Source organism: Lagopus muta, chromosome 1 (genome assembly GCF_023343835.1).
Source record: "Lagopus muta isolate bLagMut1 chromosome 1, bLagMut1 primary, whole genome shotgun sequence".
NCBI classification, from domain to species: domain Eukaryota; kingdom Metazoa; phylum Chordata; class Aves; order Galliformes; family Phasianidae; genus Lagopus; species Lagopus muta.
The window spans coordinates 157,366,169-157,385,285 of NC_064433.1; the positions used below are offsets into that span (position 1 = coordinate 157,366,169).

Genomic DNA, 19,117 nt, shown 5'->3' on the forward strand with positions numbered 1-19,117 from the left:
TATTCACCCCCTCCATCTGTAAACATACTGGCTGCTCCTAAGTTGCGTTTGGAATTTCCAGCCCCCTCGGTTTAGACCGTGTTTTAAAACAAACAAATAAAGTTTAAGGTTATTAAACAGAAGGGGAAGTATCCAAGAGAGGATACACTGGGCTGAAAGTGTAAGAAACTGTAAGTCCTGTTATTGTCTCATCAGTTAACAGGGATGTGAAGTCGCCAGTGACGACTGCTGCAGCAGCAGCATGTCCGGGTGGTTATTTCCCAGTACGATCACAGTAGTGGGGGATGCAAGGCACAGGGAACAGAGAGAAATCTGGTTAGCAAGAGCTGAAAAATGCGTATGGAAGCAAACAGCAAATGACATTTGGCAGCTGCCATAGCAGTTAGAATCCAGCAGAAGTACAGGAAGATTTTTACTTGCACCAAATGACTGGGTGGAGGAGGGTAGAGGGGAAACGCACGTTACGGATTACACGGTGTGCCAAGAAATTATTCAGAAAGTACGTGTTGAAACTGCAGCTACCCTTAATCCTGCAAGTAGTTATTTCTGTTCTCGCTCTCTGCAAACGCAGCCAATGGGATATTAGTGTATTTGTCCAGAGGGATTGCTTGTAAAGGGGAGCAGTAGGAAAGCATACTGCTGCAAGCGTGCCTTGCAAAAACAAGTAGTAGTTGGAAATTGTGGATTTGTCATACCTTAAAAACCAATAATGCTGTTCTGTGTGGTTGTGTTGACAGTGCTGTCTCCAAATAAGAAATGAGATGTAATGCATCCTGCAGTCCATGCATGCCTCCTCTTGCAAATTGCGCATCATTTCTGTGAGGAAACCTTTAAGTCCTAAAATCCAGGAAAAGACAATAAAAACATTATCATGGACCTGAGGGAATTTTACTTGTTGACCGCTTTGATTGCCTGTTTAAGGCTGGATTCTGCTGTAGCTCAAGAACTTATTTACACTATTAGAGAGGAGCTGCCTGAAAATGTCCCCATAGGAAACATACCAAAGGATCTGAACATTTCTCACATCAATGCTGCCACGGGGACCAGTGCCAGCCTTGTCTACAGACTGGTGTCTAAAGCAGGGGATGCCCCTCTGGTCAAAGTGTCCAGTACCACTGGGGAGATCTTTACAACATCAAACAGAATAGACAGAGAAAAACTCTGCGCTGGCGCTTCCTATGCAGAAGAAAATGAGTGTTTCTTTGAACTTGAAGTGGTGATTCTTCCCAATGACTTTTTTAGGCTGATCAAGATAAAAATAATTGTGAAGGATACTAATGACAATGCACCTATGTTTCCATCCCCTGTCATCAATATCTCCATACCAGAAAACACTCTGATCAACAGTCGCTTTCCAATCCCATCAGCAACAGATCCTGATACAGGTTTCAACGGTGTGCAGCACTACGAGTTGTTGAATGGGCAGAGTGTGTTTGGCCTGGATATCGTAGAAACTCCAGAAGGAGAGAAATGGCCTCAATTGATTGTGCAGCAGAACTTGGATAGAGAGCAAAAGGACACCTACGTGATGAAAATCAAAGTGGAGGATGGAGGTACCCCACAGAAATCTAGCACAGCTATCCTGCAAGTCACAGTAAGTGATGTCAATGATAACAGGCCAGTTTTTAAAGAGAGTCAAGTAGAGGTTCATATACCAGAGAATGCGCCTGTAGGCACTTCTGTAATTCAGCTTCATGCTACAGATGCAGATATAGGAAGCAATGCAGAAATCAGATATATTTTTGGTGCCCAAGTTGCGCCTGCGACCAAAAGATTTTTTGCTTTAAACAACACCACAGGGCTGATCACAGTTCAGAGGTCCTTAGATCGGGAAGAGACTGCTATTCACAAAGTGACAGTGCTGGCTAGTGATGGCAGCTCTACACCAGCTCGGGCAACTGTGACCATCAATGTCACTGATGTAAATGATAACCCTCCGAACATAGACCTCAGGTACATAATAAGTCCCATCAATGGCACAGTGTACTTATCTGAGAAAGATCCTGTCAATACAAAGATTGCCCTAATTACGGTTTCAGATAAGGACACTGATGTGAATGGCAAAGTGATCTGTTTCATTGAGAGAGAGGTCCCCTTCCACCTGAAGGCAGTTTACGACAACCAGTATTTGTTAGAGACCTCTTCCTTGTTGGACTACGAGGGCACCAAAGAATTCAGCTTTAAAATTGTTGCTTCTGATTCTGGCAAGCCCAGTTTGAACCAGACTGCCCTGGTAAGAGTTAAGCTGGAGGATGAAAATGACAACCCTCCGATTTTCAGCCAGCCTGTAATTGAGCTGTCAGTTTCTGAAAACAACCGTCGCGGTCTATACTTAACAACTATTAGTGCCACAGATGAAGACAGTGGGAAAAATGCAGACATTGTTTATCAGCTTGGCCCTAATGCCTCCTTTTTTGATCTGGATCGAAAGACGGGAGTTTTGACAGCCTCCAGAGTTTTTGACAGAGAAGAACAGGAGCGTTTCATTTTCACTGTTACAGCCCGAGACAATGGCACCCCTCCTTTGCAGAGTCAAGCAGCTGTAATTGTTACTGTGTTGGATGAAAATGACAACAGTCCCAAATTTACTCATAATCATTTCCAGTTTTTTGTATCAGAGAACCTACCAAAGTATAGCACTGTGGGGGTGATCACGGTGACTGATGCAGATGCTGGGGAAAACAAAGCGGTGACCCTTTCTATTCTCAATGACAATGACAACTTTGTGCTGGATCCCTTCTCTGGAGTTATAAAGTCCAATGTTTCTTTTGATCGAGAACAGCAGAGCTCCTATACCTTTGATGTCAAGGCAGTTGATGGAGGACAACCTCCTCGCTCTTCTACAGCAAAAGTGACCATAAATGTCATGGATGTTAATGATAACAGTCCTGTTGTCATCTACCCGCCTTCTAATACTTCTTTTAAGCTGGTGCCACTCTCAGCAATTCCAGGATCAGTGGTAGCAGAAGTGTTTGCAGTGGATATCGACACTGGAATGAACGCTGAACTGAAGTACACAATAGTGAGTGGAAATAGCAAAGGTCTGTTTCGGATTGATCCAGTGACAGGTAACATCACTCTGGAGGAAAAGCCAACTCCTAATGATGTGGGGCTGCATCGCTTAGTTGTCAACATAAGTGATTTGGGTTATCCCAAATCTTTGCATACTCTTGTGCTTGTTTTTTTGTATGTAAATGATACTGCTGGAAATGCCTCTTATATTTATGACTTGATACGCAGGACTATGGAAACGCCTCTGGACAGGAACATAGGAGACAGTAGCCAACCCTACCAAAACGAGGACTATCTCACAATCATGATTGCTATTGTGGCAGGTGCCATGGTTGTCATAGTGGTGATATTTGTCACTGTTCTTGTTCGCTGCCGGCATGCATCCAGATTCAAAGCCGCCCAGAGGAGCAAACAAGGTGCTGAATGGATGTCTCCCAATCAGGAGAACAAGCAAAGCAAGAAAAAGAAAAGGAAGAAAAGGAAATCTCCGAAGAGTTCTCTTTTGAACTTTGTGACCATTGAGGAGTCCAAACCTGATGATGCAGTTCATGAACCCATCAATGGGACAATAAGCCTTCCAGCGGAGCTGGAGGAGCAAAGTATAGGAAGATTTGATTGGGGCACAGCACCACCAACAACCTTTAAGCCTAACAGTCCTGATCTTGCCAAGCATTACAAATCTGCCTCTCCTCAGTCTGCTTTTCATCTCAAACCTGACACTCCCGTTTCAGTGAAAAAGCACCACGTGATTCAGGAACTCCCTTTGGACAACACCTTTGTTGGTGGCTGTGACACCCTTTCCAAACGCTCTTCCACTAGTTCAGATCACTTCAGTGCCTCAGAGTGCAGTTCCCAAGGAGGCTTCAAGACAAAGGGCCCCTTACACACCAGACAGGTAAACGAGCACTTTTACTGGTCTATAAGTACTGCATACAAGTGCCCGATCAACCAGTATTAAAAGTGCCAGTATGTTCTTTTTTTGTTTCAGTCTAATTTAACTTAAATATATTATGGGGGGGAAAAAAAAAAAAAAAAAACATACAAAAAACAAAATCAAGCAAAGAAAAAAAACCTCAACCACATTATCGTTTACCTGGGGCTTACCCACACATTTTCAAAATGCCTCTGGTACTTTGGATTCTGAAGATTACTGATTGTTAAAGGACTGTAGGGGTCCTTACATATGCACATGCGTATGCATAAACAGACATGTGTTGTTTTTTTTTTTTTTTCTCCCCAGTTTTTGACTACCCAAATGTAAACGTTATTGAAGAAAAACCTCTTTTATGCCAAATTTCATTTAGAAAAACGTGACTGTTTTGAGATTGAAGGGATGTATACATTCAATGTCAAATTTCAGAGTGAGTTGGCTTGAATTTCTTTAACAGTTCAAGCTGATATGGAACTTTATTAAGTTAGTGCTACTAAAGGGGTTAATTTTTTTTTTTCCCTAACAAAGACAGCTGAATTTCCAAGCTACTTCATCTGCGAAGCATGTGGTTTGTTCATAGAATATAACTAAGCCATACGGAAGTCTTCCTCTGTTTTGAGTTTAAATGATTTTGTTGTAATAGATTAAAGTTGGTATTGCATAGACAGTTCCTTGCATATTTTGAAAAAATGGCCAAAGCATACTTTCAAAAGGATTGCGTTCTCTGAATACATCTGAATTATGCAGAAAGAAGTCAGCCCATTGTAAATATTTTCTCATCTTAGTAATGCATAAGTGATCTGTCATAACTCATTTTAAACTGTGAAATACGCCATATGAAGAGGGATTAGGAGGCTGAGAAACTCATATTTCAACCAAATCCAGCATTAGTTTTTCTTAGGTCTAATAATTCCTTGCTAATAAAGATTTAAATGCAGTGCTGTCTAATTTATTTTATTGGTGCTTGTCTTTTGCCACTAAATTAGAATGTCAATATAGCCTGTAGATGGCACTAAGGTACTATGTCGCTTACGCTGGCCTGGTGCCAGTCCTGCAGTAGGTAGGAAAAGGGGGGAGGGAAGGACTAAGCTGATATTCCAGCCAAAGAACCTTTTATTTAATGGTAGTTGCACTGGGCTGGTCAGTAGTTAAGTTCGTGTGTTTACAAAGCAGCTTTCCAAGTGCTTAGCTTCCACTGCACCAACTTCTTAGGTGTTAGGAATCACTTTTGTATGCCTGTTGGCACTGCACCCTCCAAGTTATGGTGATTTCTCAGAATTTTATTAGAGATACGAATCTTGCAGAATCAAGCAAGACACATTTAGGCTTGTCTTTGCAAAAAGATTTTGACAGTAGCCAAGTTTAGGATAAAGTCATTCTCTTGCTGTTGCATTAGCCTTATCTGAGATGAATGTGGTGTACCCAGAACTGTCTTGACTTTGGGTGTCTGTAAGGTGTCACACTAACAAGATACTAAGAATAAAACAAGCACTTTTGAGGCAGTTCTGCTAAAGTAACTACTCTGAGACAACCGATAACAGTGAGATACTGAAAACATCTAAGAAGGTTCTCACAAAACTGTCACCTTTCTAAGAAATTGAAGTCGTGGTGAACTCCAGTGGCGGTTTTTAAGCTGCTGTACAGCACCATATACATACTGTCTGCATAAGTTTAAGAAAAGATCTCATTTAAAACAAACAAAAATAATCTATAGAAGAGCTCTGCATAATCAGTGGTTACTTGGCTGAAGTTTTCATGAGATTTTTTTTTCCCCTCTGTTTAGTTACAAAATGTAACACCTCCAACCCACACATTCCTTTTCTGTTCAGAGATGTTGTTGAATTATCTTAAATTATCTCTCCAAACTCTATTAAGAAACTCAGACTTAATCCCCCACAGTAAACTGGGAAATTTAAGGTTTGAAATATTATTTACCTGACAGAATGTATATGCTCTGCACAGTGAAATTGAATATGAGCAAAATATAATTTAGGAAAAAAAACAAAGAAACAGAAAAACACCCTACAGGTGTATTTTTAGTTAGTTATGTTCATTATATTAAATGTATTGGTTTCATTTTAATAACCGTCTATGTTTCTCTATATGGATATGATTCAGGTTTCACTGAAGTCTTATTAAATCCTTTCTGAAGTCAGCAAATATTCATATCATGTGATTTGAATCACTCCCTGCAAAAGCTGCAATATTATGTCTAACTGCAAGTATAACTCTTCCTTAGGCAGACAGTTATCTAAACTGAGTTTATGTACGTTTATTCTGTGGGGAAGGAGGAGGTGCTGCTGAGGTTTTGTTGTTTTTTTTCTCAGTGATGCATGTTACAGGAAGTAACCTTATGTCCCCTTAACACTTTTGGCTGGAGGAGAGCAGCCAACAATGGCAGTAATCATTAGCAGTCTTTGTACTATTCTTTCTGTAATTCCTGGGATTAGGATGTATCTTGACTAACATGCACTGGCACTGCAGTTAAATACTCTTTCATAGGTCTTTCATAATTCTTTTAAATAGATTTTTGTAGAATATGTCCTTTAAGCAAAATATTCAGACTTAAAATAGAAATCTTTCTGAACAGTAGTTTAAACTAATGTTACAGTATTGGAAACAGTTTTTCTTTTTTCTTTTCTTTTTTTTTTTTTTTTTAATTCCTTCATGAAGAGATATTTAATTCTGTTTTCTTGAAATTTAAAATAATTCTTTTCTTTGTCTTATGCTGGAAGTTGTAGTAAATTACTTGTAATATAAGTTTTATGTGTGTGGTTTGCAAAGTGTGTGGGAATTGTGGAGAGTGTTAAAATAGGGAAAGAAATATAGGATTAGTATTTGTCTAAGAAATGCTAGCATCCTATGTTTCTACTTCAAATTTCTTTCAGTTCAAGCAAAATATACATTAAGTGTATCTTGCAGATGACTAAATTAAAACTGGTATGGAGATGAGACCCAAGTCCCCACTTGGACCATTTAAACAAAATCCTATTACTTCTAATGGGAGCTGGGCTCTAGAAATCTGTTAGAACTGGGACCTGTGTCAGAAAGCCTTTAGAATTCAGAAATCAATCGTTCAATCCAAATTTATTAATATTTTTTACTGATTCTGTGTTATTGTTGATAATTTTAGAGGAAATTCTGTGGTTAAGTCTTTTCTTCACATGTCTCTTTGAATTGCACAGGTTGGTGTTTCAGAAGTACCCAGTATAAAAACCAAAGCCTTCTTAAAGTGCCTATCTTGCAGTAAACCTGGTGGATGCTCTGAAAAGAGCATTTTTGAATACTTGAACTTGGGATTGTTCTAAATGCTAATTCACATAATTAGGAGTATGGAAAGGATGTTACACACCACCAGCTCATATAGCTAAGCTTCCAAAATCAGTGTTATGACTCATAAAGAATGCTGAAATCTATGCAGGCTTCTCAATCAGTGTTCTTTTCAGAATTTGATTGAACTTTAAAATGCACTTGAAATTAGTAAGTCAGTACACCAAACAACTGCATAGAAATATAGTGGAAAACGACATGTATTCTTCAGAGTGAAAGGCCTTTTATAAAAAGCAAATAAACAGACAAAAGCCTCCTACTCAGTATCATTAGGTTAACAACAGATTAAATAATAAAAGAAATTATGGCCAATTTGCTGTGGTTATCCCAGTTTTAAATTATAACTTTATTTAATCAGATTTGAAGCACAGCACTGGCAAATAAAACAGTTTGTAAAATAAGTTTCAGTGAAGGTTTTGAGCAAAACCTTCAGTCTACATTCCTAAGAAAACAGCATTTAGAAACGTGTTTAGCTTTCATTTAAAGTGATGGGAATGAAGCACATCCTTGAAGTCCAAATGACTTCAGATGTTTTCAAGAAAGACCGCACACAGTAACTCTTATGAGTCAAGATGATGATCTGTAAATTCTGGAAATGTGTACAGTTCCAGTACTTTCTGGAAAGCTGAAAATATGTTGTCACTGTCCTTTTACTTCTGTGTTCTGATGGTAGAAATTATGGATTTGGGGCTGAACGCATTCCACACTGAAGTCTTTCGGTTTTTATTTTTCTTTTTAATGATACAGTCAATAACTATGGAGCTTCCTTTATTCCTTTTTCAGTCAGTGGACTTTTTGCCTGACCAAGGAATGAGTAGCCAGGCTCCTGCTGATCAATGCAGATTACTTAAGCTTATCACATAAAACTTTCTGTTGGCAAATGCAGCTGATATTGTCTTATACTGCAATGTTTAAATTTGTAACTTTGGGGTTTATATAAGAGAAAAAAAAAATGCTGAAAATGTTAATAACTCTAATTTGATATGCCAAGAGTGGCAATTTCAAGATATACATGAAGGAAAGCTGCATTGGAACAGCTGTACAGAATTTACATCACCTGCAAATATTAACGTTTTGTAACCATAGCATTCCATAATTCTGTACGTAATATTATTTTTAGTGACCCTGTTTTAACCTACTACTACTAGTAAGGGAAAAAAAAAAAAAAACAAAAAAAAAAACAAAAACACAACACAGTTCCACTGTTTCTTTTCCTTTCCATGTTTAACTTGTTTTATAAGTTAGTATGGATGTTAGTCCTGGGTGGGAACTACTTGCCTGGAAAAATGCCTGCATGTAAAATTCAATTGTTTCTAGGTTCCATATATTTATGTATCTTTATACTAAAATATTTGAAAAGTTGAAAATGCACAATGCATTTTCTTTTTATCCTTGTATAACTGAAAAATAGGTTAAGGAAAAATAGGATTTTGCTCAACTGTCTAAAGAAATTCATCTTTCAGCTGAGACCAAGCATGGAAAATTTCAGCTGAAAAGAAGAATTTTTCAGAAAGTTAAGAGCATGTGAAAACTGGGGGTTATAATGGAAATCTGAACATAACCTTAAGCTATAATACCATTTTCAGTAGTGACAGTAGAAATGCTAAACTAGGGTAAGGAACATTCTGTGTGTACAGATACAGACAGTCAAAGCTTAGCAAGCTTCCTTGTTCTTTAAATGTTTCCCATGCAAAAGGATTTTATTGGATTCACTGGGGTTTCATCTGTACTGAATGTGCAAAACCAAAATTCCATAAATGCTAATAAATTTGTGGCACACGTGGGAGAGTGAATTGGATCCGAAGAGTTTAATACTATTGGAATTCTGTGATAATGTTCTTTTGTGTATAGGAATAAGGAAGTGTCCTTCTTGTTTCCACTTCAGATTTTCACTTCCAAAGAATCTATTCTTCTAGCACAGCAAAAACATATCAGCCACATTTTATTGACAGCAGTTTTATTGTAGCTAGAGGCTTACAGTAAGCTGTTTATTGCTGTTCCCTAACTCAGTTGACAGCAATTGGGGAATTAATTTTCTTGCCCCTGATGTGTTTTCTTGGGTATAAACAACAGATGTTAAAGATATGAAAACTGTGACCCATTTACATGTGGCAACTCTTTACGGGCACAGCCTACCTGTTTGGAGTGCAGGTTTCAAACCCTAAGATTTCCTTCATCAGTTCGAGGATTCTTATTTTTGCAATACAACTTTTCATCTGCACACATTCTCTTGAAGGACAAGTACGTGATACCTAATGGACCAGTCCTCATCTAGGTGAATTCAGTTCAAGAGAAGCTGAGTTCAAGTTTCATTTATTTCAGGATGTGCTGTATCTTCTCACTTTAGGATCGAATTGTACCCAATATGCGGAATATAACTGACCAAGTGGATCTGCCTGTTCTAGGTGATACTCGAGTTTTGGTGTCACCCTGCAAAATAGCAAATTTACTTTAAAAAATACACTCAGAAGTTTCTTCAGTTGATTCTAAAGTGGAGTTATCTGACATGCATTCTTTAATGTCCATATCTTTGCCAAAGGAAAAGAAAAACAAAATCACATATTACTTTCTTCTTTTATTACTGTTTTGACTTTATGGCCTGTGTTGGAATGTATGCAGGATGATTCATTTTAGTAGACCGATGTGTGCATTTAATCTGTTCATTTCTGTTTTACATCAAATAGCATTCCATTGACTGGAAAATGTTTTCTCAGTCTCTAGATGAGAAATGAATAAATGCTATCTGCTATCATATTTTACTGAAGCTGAGAGTGGGAACATCTTTGTTTCCATTGGTGTCTTTTAGCTAATCGTTTGCTGCATAAAGGGCGGCTTTAGTGTCTTACTTAACTGAGATTTTAAGTGCTTGTTTTGACACAAATATTATTGTAACTGTTCTTTTATAATTAAAATATCATATAAAATAGTTCCTTCTAGAGTAGCTGCAATATATTTTTTTTCAAATGGGTGATGTTCTATTAGCTATGAAAAAAAGGCTGACCTAGGACACCGTAAACGTATTACTACACTCTTGTGTTGGTTGTACAGTTACAAAAACTTGAGATAAGTTGGTCTGCTTAGCAACTTTTACCTGTACAAAACCACTCGTAGATTATTCCTAGGATGCGAGGAGTCAGCAAAGCATTTGGCCCCATGTAATTTTGGTGTTAATTTCATGTTGATCTTAATAGAAAAATTTGCGAAATCTTTCTCAGTTTTTCTCTAACTTTCTTGGTAAGGTAGTTTAAAAATCTAATTTGTAGTCACACTGAAGTGTTCAAACTGTAGTCTTGGAAGTGTTGCTGCCACTTTTTCTGACCTGTAGTTTCTTTTCTGACGTGTGAGTAAAAGTGAGAGATCTGTTTTAAAGTTGACGTGGGATTTTTTGCATCTCCTGTTGACAAAGAAGGACAATTGAGTAATTTAGCAGTTTTCAGGAAATGACTGAGAAATGACTGCAGTTGGTGTGTAGCTTCTATAGTTTCCTATGAGATGATGTTGTACTTTTGCCATTTCTTTTGTGAAATGCCACACTGATTTTATTTATATATTTTTTGTGTGTATATGTATTAATATTTCTACTTGAAAGTTGTTCTTGAATATGCACAGTTCTTGCTATAACAGGAATATAAGGAGCCTTTTCTTAGAGTCGCTGTTCAGTATTTGATGTTAAATCCAAATTGAGATAAATCTGCTGATTAATGCCATCTGTAGCTCTTCCTGATGTTAACTGCTTTATAAAAAATGTAAGATAACACCAAGAGAATATTTTCGAAATCTAAAAAACATGTAAGATGAGTTGGGACTCATACGAACTAAAAATCATTTTATTTTGAGCAGAATTTGATAAAATGTGGAAGATCAGTTATCTAATTTTTCTTCCTTCCTTTATTCCTCACCCATAATCACAGGAACAAATCTAGTAGCAGCTTAAGACAGCAACATCTCCCTGCTCCAAAAAATTTAATTAGATAGTCTCTCTGGCTGATAGCTGTAAGAAAAAAACCTATCAATATTGATTTGTAAAATGCTTTGTAGACACAAACTGATTTTCTTTCTTTCTTCTTCATTCCTTCTAACCAAATTAACTGTGAGATACTACCTGTATTTTACATTTTGCAGTATATTCATTCTGACTATGTCCTAGGCTTTCATATTTTACTAATTCTGTGGGGGTTTTTTTCTTAATTGTTAAAAAGTCTTTAAAAACTGCCAATTCGATACTTTCTGTCAACTGAGCTACTTTAGTAGTTTCATTTAGCCTTGTTTGGTCATATAGCCTTTATTACTCTTAAAAATCTAAAAGGAAATTCATGCTTCAGTTGGTAATGATAATTCCTACTCTTAACACCTCTTATAGATTGGTATCTGGCAGCAGTGTCTTTTAAATGGCTAAACCTGGCAGATGTAAATTTCTGCCTCGAAATCCATGCTTCTTCAAAGCTTGCAAGTCAGGAAGACAACTGGGTTTCTCAAGGAAAGGTATTTCTATCATACATGCTTCTATATATGACCTATTTATCAAGGTATTATAATGAAAAGAAATTAAAGATTTGATACTGATCTTCATTTTAAGCACTGAGTTTTTTGTGAGTCTCCTTTTCCCTCTAGAATTTTTTGGAAGAAATTTTAAACACCTTGGCTTAACAGAAATGGGTCTCAGAGCTACAGAAAAAAAAATAAATAATGCAGAATTGTGAAATTTAATTACAGTGAATTCCTCCTTGATACATAAAATAAGGTGTCTTCTGAAGAGTAGTATTAAACCCCTGGCTTTAGTACTTTTCCCCAGTCAGTGTTGTGCCAGTCCGTATTCTTGCAGCATGTAATGTTATGTTACGTTAATGTAATGTAATGTATCTGAAGATGCACCCAACTTCCAACTGTGTATCTAGCCTAATTTCTGCAAATGATGTTCAGAAATAGCAAACATCTTCCTTTGTATAATTTTCCACAGTATATTTAGCTAGTAGCACCTCTGTATGCAGTGCATGATTTTGCTTCTGTTGATACTGTGGATGGATTGGTATGGTGTAACTTTGAATTGTATGTCAAATCATTGATGATTCTCTGGGTTCACAATTTACCCCTTCTGAAAGAAAATACTCTGTTTCAACTAGTTGCAGTAGCTGACTGATGCAGTAGGGTAAGATACATTCCACACTGGTGAAGATTGAATACAGTGAAGAGTATGTGCCAGTACTTTTTGTTTTGTTAGTAGAGAGGATGAGCCAGTCTAGCTTTCTTACTGAAGTCAGGAGAAGGATTTTAAGGGCAGGTATTTCTGTAGGTAAAAATATCATTTGAGTAGTGTATTTGCCCACAGAAGATAGACAATGTGCTCAGTTACCTTTGGGAAAGTCTTCATTACAACATGGATTTAATACAAGGGCTACTGGATCAACTGAAGCATTCTTTTTCTTAAGTTGTTATCAGGCCATTTGCACAGCTGACTATTTTAGGAAGACAGTACATTGAAACCCCAGTTATTTTGTTTTGGTACTGTGCTAAACGTTTCTGTTTTTCCCTTCCCTGATAACTCATTCTATGAATGTAACTAGAGAAAAAGGAAGCTGTAAACTTTTGATCTCTATCCTCTGTTACGTCTGGCCACTTGTATCACAGTGTAAAAATGCTTCTTTTACCTCTCTGTTTTAGGTCCATAGCAGTATGAATTTTCAGTCACTTGTCAGATTGTTCACTTTCGCCATTTCAGAAATAGAGGTCAAAATATCATTGAAGTGCAAGTGTTGCCAGTAAGAGAATTTGAAATTACCTTCAGTTTGTGACAACAGTACCCTGAAACATGGATTGCTCTGAAGCCTGCAGAATCCAGAGCAGCAGGAGTTAGACTATGCACCAATAGTGAAGTTGTAGTCGTCTCCCATGTTTTTAACAGCTGAGAGATAAATATAAATAAATAAATGAAATCTGCATTTGCATAAGGACAGTAAAACTTGCCTGTTGAAATGTAATCTCTCCTGCGTACAGGAGATGGACTTTCCTATTTGAGATTTCATCAGCTTCATCTCAGAAAGCTGTTACATCTGTCAAACACTTCAGTTTGAAATGAACACCTGATTTTTTTTTTCTTCCTTTGTGTGCTACAAGAGCACCTGGTTGTCAATCAGTAGAAATACAAAACGAGTCAAGATAGATGATCCGCTACTGTGATTGGCATTTTATTTTTATTTTACAAGCCTTTTTTCTTCTTCCAACTGTGATGACTAAAAAATGGCAACACTTGTCTATACTGTGAAAATAGATGAAAAAACGTGGATGTAGCAAAGGGAAGTGAGCTTTGATTCACTTTGATCCTGTTTCTCTTCACTTCTGATAGCCGTCCTTTCAAGTATTAGAACAGTTCAGATGGACAGCTGCAGGAATTGTAATTGAGTATTGCTATGAATTGTGAGAATGGCAATCTCAAGTGGTAAGTGATTGAGATTTAAATATATTATATGACTGAAATTTAAAGACTTACTTTTTCTTTATTTTTACTATAGAATTAATGCATTGCAACAAACTGTATGCAGCCCATAGTATTTACCTGGTAGAGCAAGACCGCTTCTGAATGAGCTGTATGGGCTTTCAGATACCTCCAGGTAAAGGGGCAGTGCAGGACTTGGGGTAATTGAAACCTCTTGATAGTTTTGCTTTTTAATCCACTTCCTTGATTACAGATCAGAACTTTTGTTTCTTGATGTGAATTTTCAAACCCTGGACTAAGAAACTGTCAAAAAGGTAGACTTTTTTTGAAGAATATTTAAATGATAGATGTATTTCCCTGATTCTGTTATTATCTGTTGATAGCAGCCCTACTGGACATCAGTGGATTTCACTATTATACACTGAGAGTGTTGTTTAAATGTAGGCTTTGGTCTTCTCCTGTGCTTTAGCAGTTGATTAAGAAATATTCTAATCTGTCACAGAGTATGAAGAAACTAATGGCATGTGAAGTATTTTAGTCTTTAAGATCTACTGTAAATGATATGAAAAACAGTGTCATTTGGCTGATGCTTAAATACATCCCTTTCTTTTATGATATACTGTCACTGCCCTTTCTTGTTTCTGTTTTTAATCTCTTCTTTCTTTCTCTGAGTTATTTATTTATTTATTTATTTAAATTTAAAATTTTTTTTAAGCATCCATTTGTACACATTAGAAATTTGATACTTCCTCTCAAATATTGTTGCAGCATAGAAGTGGCACCTTTGTGTACAATGTGTTGTTACAAGTTCAGTTTGTAACCACACACTGCAATAGATAAGGACTGATGAACCAATTGGCTTCTTTAAGATGTGAAGAACTGAAGCATTTGGAACCATATCAAGATAGAAGCGTAATATGGAAAGTAAAACACCTTTTTAACTAGCTAGATACTTGGTTTGTCTTGTTCCAATATATTTAAGAGAATCCAATTAGAGCAAATTATAGTTATTATTACACATTTGAAAAGGAAATGAAATCCTGCAACAGGTAACACACATTTTCTATCTGTAGCTTGGTGGCTTACTAAATTTGTGTTGCAAAATTTGACAGCAGAAAAACTAGGATCTGACTTCATAACTGTGGATTTGCAGCTATGATAACTAGGACAGCATCTTCTGGTTAAAACTTAAACACAGGGATTGAGCAAACGTAACCCTAAGTTGCATATCAGAATCTGAAGTGTCTTTAACTTAGTGGACTTGTAGTACTAAGAGTATGAATAGGATGAACAGAACTGGCTAGTATTTTAATGTTATGCATATACCTTTTAATACTGACAAAATCTGATTCACTTGTGATTGATACCATATAGGCACGTTACGTGTGAGTAACGGAGGACTGAAGCAAGTTTTGTGCAGTGTGTTGACTCATATTAATCATATTCCTTCAGTGCAGGTAATGTCTGTATTGTAAAAATACAAAACCAAAATCCTCTCTATCCATCTTTACCTACAACTGTTGAAGTATAGTGCGATACTATAGTACAGGTTTTCCTTCCAGATATTACCAGTTATTTTTGTGGCCATCCTGCATCTGTCACAGTTAAAACCAGCAGACAAAACAACTCTTTGTCGTATATTTTGCTTGTTGTTGTTTTGTTTTTTTTTTTTCACCCTCTCCTGCTTCCCCCTCCCCCCCAAGGATTCTTCATGCTTTTCTCACAGGTGGTATAATGCATTCACAATTTGTAATAGGTGTGGTATCTCACTGAGACTTAGATAGAAAATTGATTTTAAAAACAGCTACAAAAAAATGTAACTCACAAAGCAGAACACTGGAGTTTGCAATTTGGTAACTGGATAGTGCTACTTGAATTCAGCAATTTGAAAGGGAGGTTGGAGTGAGAGATGAAAACATTCATTTATTGTTACATTTTAAAATGATTAAAAGCTCTGTGTGGATGGATGTCTGGACTTGCAGGAAAACTTAGCCTTTTAATAAGAAACCTGGCAGTGCTGGAATGATATAAAGAATGCCACTGATCCTTGAGTCTGCTTGTTTAAAGCAGCATGCTGAGCAGTGTTCAACAGAGTGGTTTCATGCAATGCCTTCTAAGACAATTTATAGACGGTGCAGATTGATTGCAGGCCAAATACTTCTTGTTGCCAGTTAGGATTTCTATCTGTTCTAAGTATGTCACAGAAATAATTCCTGGTTTCAGAACTATCATTTTCTGGATTAGCAGAGACCAAATTGAAAAATACTCTGCATTCACCATCTCTCAATTGGTATTTTTAAACATTTGTAATGTCCTAAAGCTAGAAACTCAGCCTGTTTTAACTATTGTTGAAGTTCATTTCAGCAAGCCTCTAGCCACTGAAGAACATTATATCTTACTTCCTGCAATACTCAGTAAAGGTAGCTGGGATTCAGGAGGATTCTGTGCACTTTGTGCTGTTGTTTGATACTGTTCATGACTTTTGGACTTTGGTAGAGGTGCTGTGATAGTACTTTCAATTAAAAGCCATAGGCATCAAGCATAACAGAGGGAAGCCTTCAGACTACTTAGTATTTTGCCATTTTGTCAACTGGAGTAAAACTAGCATGAGAATAAATTGACTGTGTTAGTTTAACTGTGATCTTCACCCAAACACTGCCTATGAGACCTCAGCTCTAGCATAAAAGCCCAGCTGAAATGTTGAGGTGCTTTTCTGTGCTTGCTTAAATTTATCTCATTTTCTTTTGAAAGCAGCAGCATTAATTCTACTCCAGTTTTAAAGCCTTAAACTTTGGTTGCTCGTCTTGGATTTTCATTACTTTTACGTGTATACAGTAACATAGAAAATGAGAAACCTGCAAAACAAACAAACAAACAAAACTAAAACAAAACAAAGCATGCATATCACTGCATGTAACATTGCTCTGCAACTATTTACCACTTCATTAGTTTTTTCAATAGCATAGATAAGTTAGCATTGTCATAAAATTTGAACAGCTACCACAACCAGCTGAAGCTTATAAGCTGAAGCATAACAACTTTCACAAACTACATTAACTCTTGCAGAAGAAGATGCAATTTTGTAAATAGCAACAACAACAAAAAAAGCACATGAATTTTTATATCTATATAGCCAATTTGTTTGACATTTTCTCCAGTAAATTTTGCTGCTCTCAGAAATATTAAGAATACAAAGGGAGGAATTTATTTTTTGTCTTAGTCTGCATAACTCTATTGACTGAGATAGAATTGGTCTCATTTACATTTGGGCTGTGCTGTACACTCATTGCTCTTTGAACATCATGTGCCTTTTTCTCATTTTTGTTAGGGTTTTATCTTCACTGCAGAATAAGTGTATTTTACATCAAGATTGTTATTGTGAGGTAGCTGTCTAAATGTAAAATCCATGAGGAGAGAAGAAGCAGGTATTTTGTACCTTGATGTAGCTGGTTGAGGTCAGCTCTGAACAATACACTTGGGGTTGATGTCAGCTGGCTATGTACAGGTGAAACTATAATACTTTATCATTAGCAGGATTTTATACTGCATTACCTACTTCAGTGTAAAATCGTTTTACACTATCTTGCAATGTAAAGGTGCCTTTGAGGATATGAATTACATGTGTACTTATTTTAGGTTCTTTCATGCTCCTGAAGTGAGGCAAAGTGAATCTCTGCCCTGCTGTCTGGCAAAACCATACAGTTTAGTCCTGTGGTTGAAGCATAAAGTACAATCCATATTGAGCTTTCAGATTTATCCCAGGTGATATTAGCAGACATACACCTAAAAGTTCCTGCCAGGATTGCAATACTATCTGATGTAACTGCAGTGCATTTTTATGACTTCTTCAATTTTATGCTACTGTTTTGCAAACTTTGCATAATTACATCAATGATTACAGGTTCACACAGTGGTTATAACTCATACCCCAAAAATGGAGTGGTATGAAGCATCAAAATCAAACATTAATTTAATGCAGACCATTAAGTTATGATGTTGATGGTATAGATCTGCCTGTATTCAATTTGTACATCACTAAGCCCCAGTATTTTATAGGGAACATGATCAGAATAAAACGTTTCATCCACAGTCTACTGAATTTTGACAATAAATGAGTAAAATTCAAACAGTAGTACATCCATAACGGGGTAGGTAAACAGTCCTCAGCTTGAGTTGTCTTCTTCAATTTTTCTGTGATGTAGTTTGAATCTGCCTTCTCCTAAGAATGTACTGCTCAGTATATGTCTCCCACCTTTGTTAAAATGTCTCCTGAATTTGCCCAAAGGCTTGAATTAATGTCAACTGAAGGGTTTCTATTCCATTAAAAATGCCTCTTTAAGATTTGCTGTTTTTCCTAGTAAGCTTTCTGGATAAACAGTTCTTTTATATGTTGTGTTTCTTATTTAACTTTAAAAAAATCTCCTTTATATCTCTTAAATTATTCCTTTACCATTGTCTCCTCTCTTACTTTTTTTTTAAATTTAAATTCAGTAACTTTTTTTGTTCTTTCCACTTCTGAACTTCGTAGGTAATTTGCTTGCCTCGTGTCCTACACAAATATTCAATATGCGACTCAGCTAAGGATCCTCTCCTTTTCAGTATCTTTCTTTTTTATTTTTCCCCTCCTTACCCCCCCAAAAAACAAAAACAAAAACAAAAAAAACACCTACAAGACAACATATTTAGTTCACCATCAGTAGTTACTCAGCGGGAGACATTTCCCATTCACATGCGATACCTGCTGGTTGCTGCTTCCAATTACGCCATATACTGGAAAGCCGTGCTGTTGAAGTATTGGAGTCAATGTTATAATCAAACTATTTACAGTGCTAGCAGTATCTCATGAAGGGTTCTGGACATTGTCTGATTTCTGCCATAAGCAAAATACTGACAAGTCCTGCTTTGTTTTGCTTCTTTTTCAGGTGGCAAAAAGCTAGACATACATTCATTATATTGTAAAATCACAACCTTCGAGATCTTGCTGAATCTGCCCTGCAGCTATTTATCACATGATTGCAGGGAATGAAAATAACATTTTTCCTTCTACTAGAATATGTTGCTAACCTTGAGGCAAGATAGTGCATAATTTTATGTGTGCCTAGTCTTGCTGTTATATATAGACTGTTCTGAGATGAATCAGTGTTATCATTTCCCAGAATTTAGCACTAGCGTTTTACCAGAGCCAAGGAGATTTCATATACTTAGGCTCTTGGCTGCGACAGTGACCAGGGATCCCAAGTCTGAGTCACATTTGCACTAATGCCATTAGTGTATATAGTCATGGAAAAAGGCCAAGAAGATGCTAATATCATTTACTCCCAAGTTAAGAGGTTTTTTTCTAAGGTTAGAGCTTGCGTGTAATAATCTTTGTGTTAAAGCTATCTGAGCCCAATTCTGATTGCGTATCCATAAAT

The 19,117-nt window shown here is 36.8% G+C and overlaps 1 protein-coding gene across 7 annotated transcripts in view; it reads left to right on the forward strand.

Annotated features, from left to right (window-relative positions):
- The window catches only part of PCDH9 (protocadherin 9), a 718,989-nt gene that overhangs the window by 943 nt on the left and 698,929 nt on the right, over positions 1-19,117 (forward strand). For all 7 annotated transcript variants that reach the window (XM_048934689.1, XM_048934692.1, XM_048934691.1 and 4 more), the window contains exon 2: positions 738-3,907. In XM_048934689.1, the coding sequence (XP_048790646.1) occupies positions 872-3,907 (3,036 nt within the window). In that variant the 5' untranslated portion in view covers positions 738-871. The remainder of the gene's footprint in view (positions 1-737; positions 3,908-19,117) is intronic.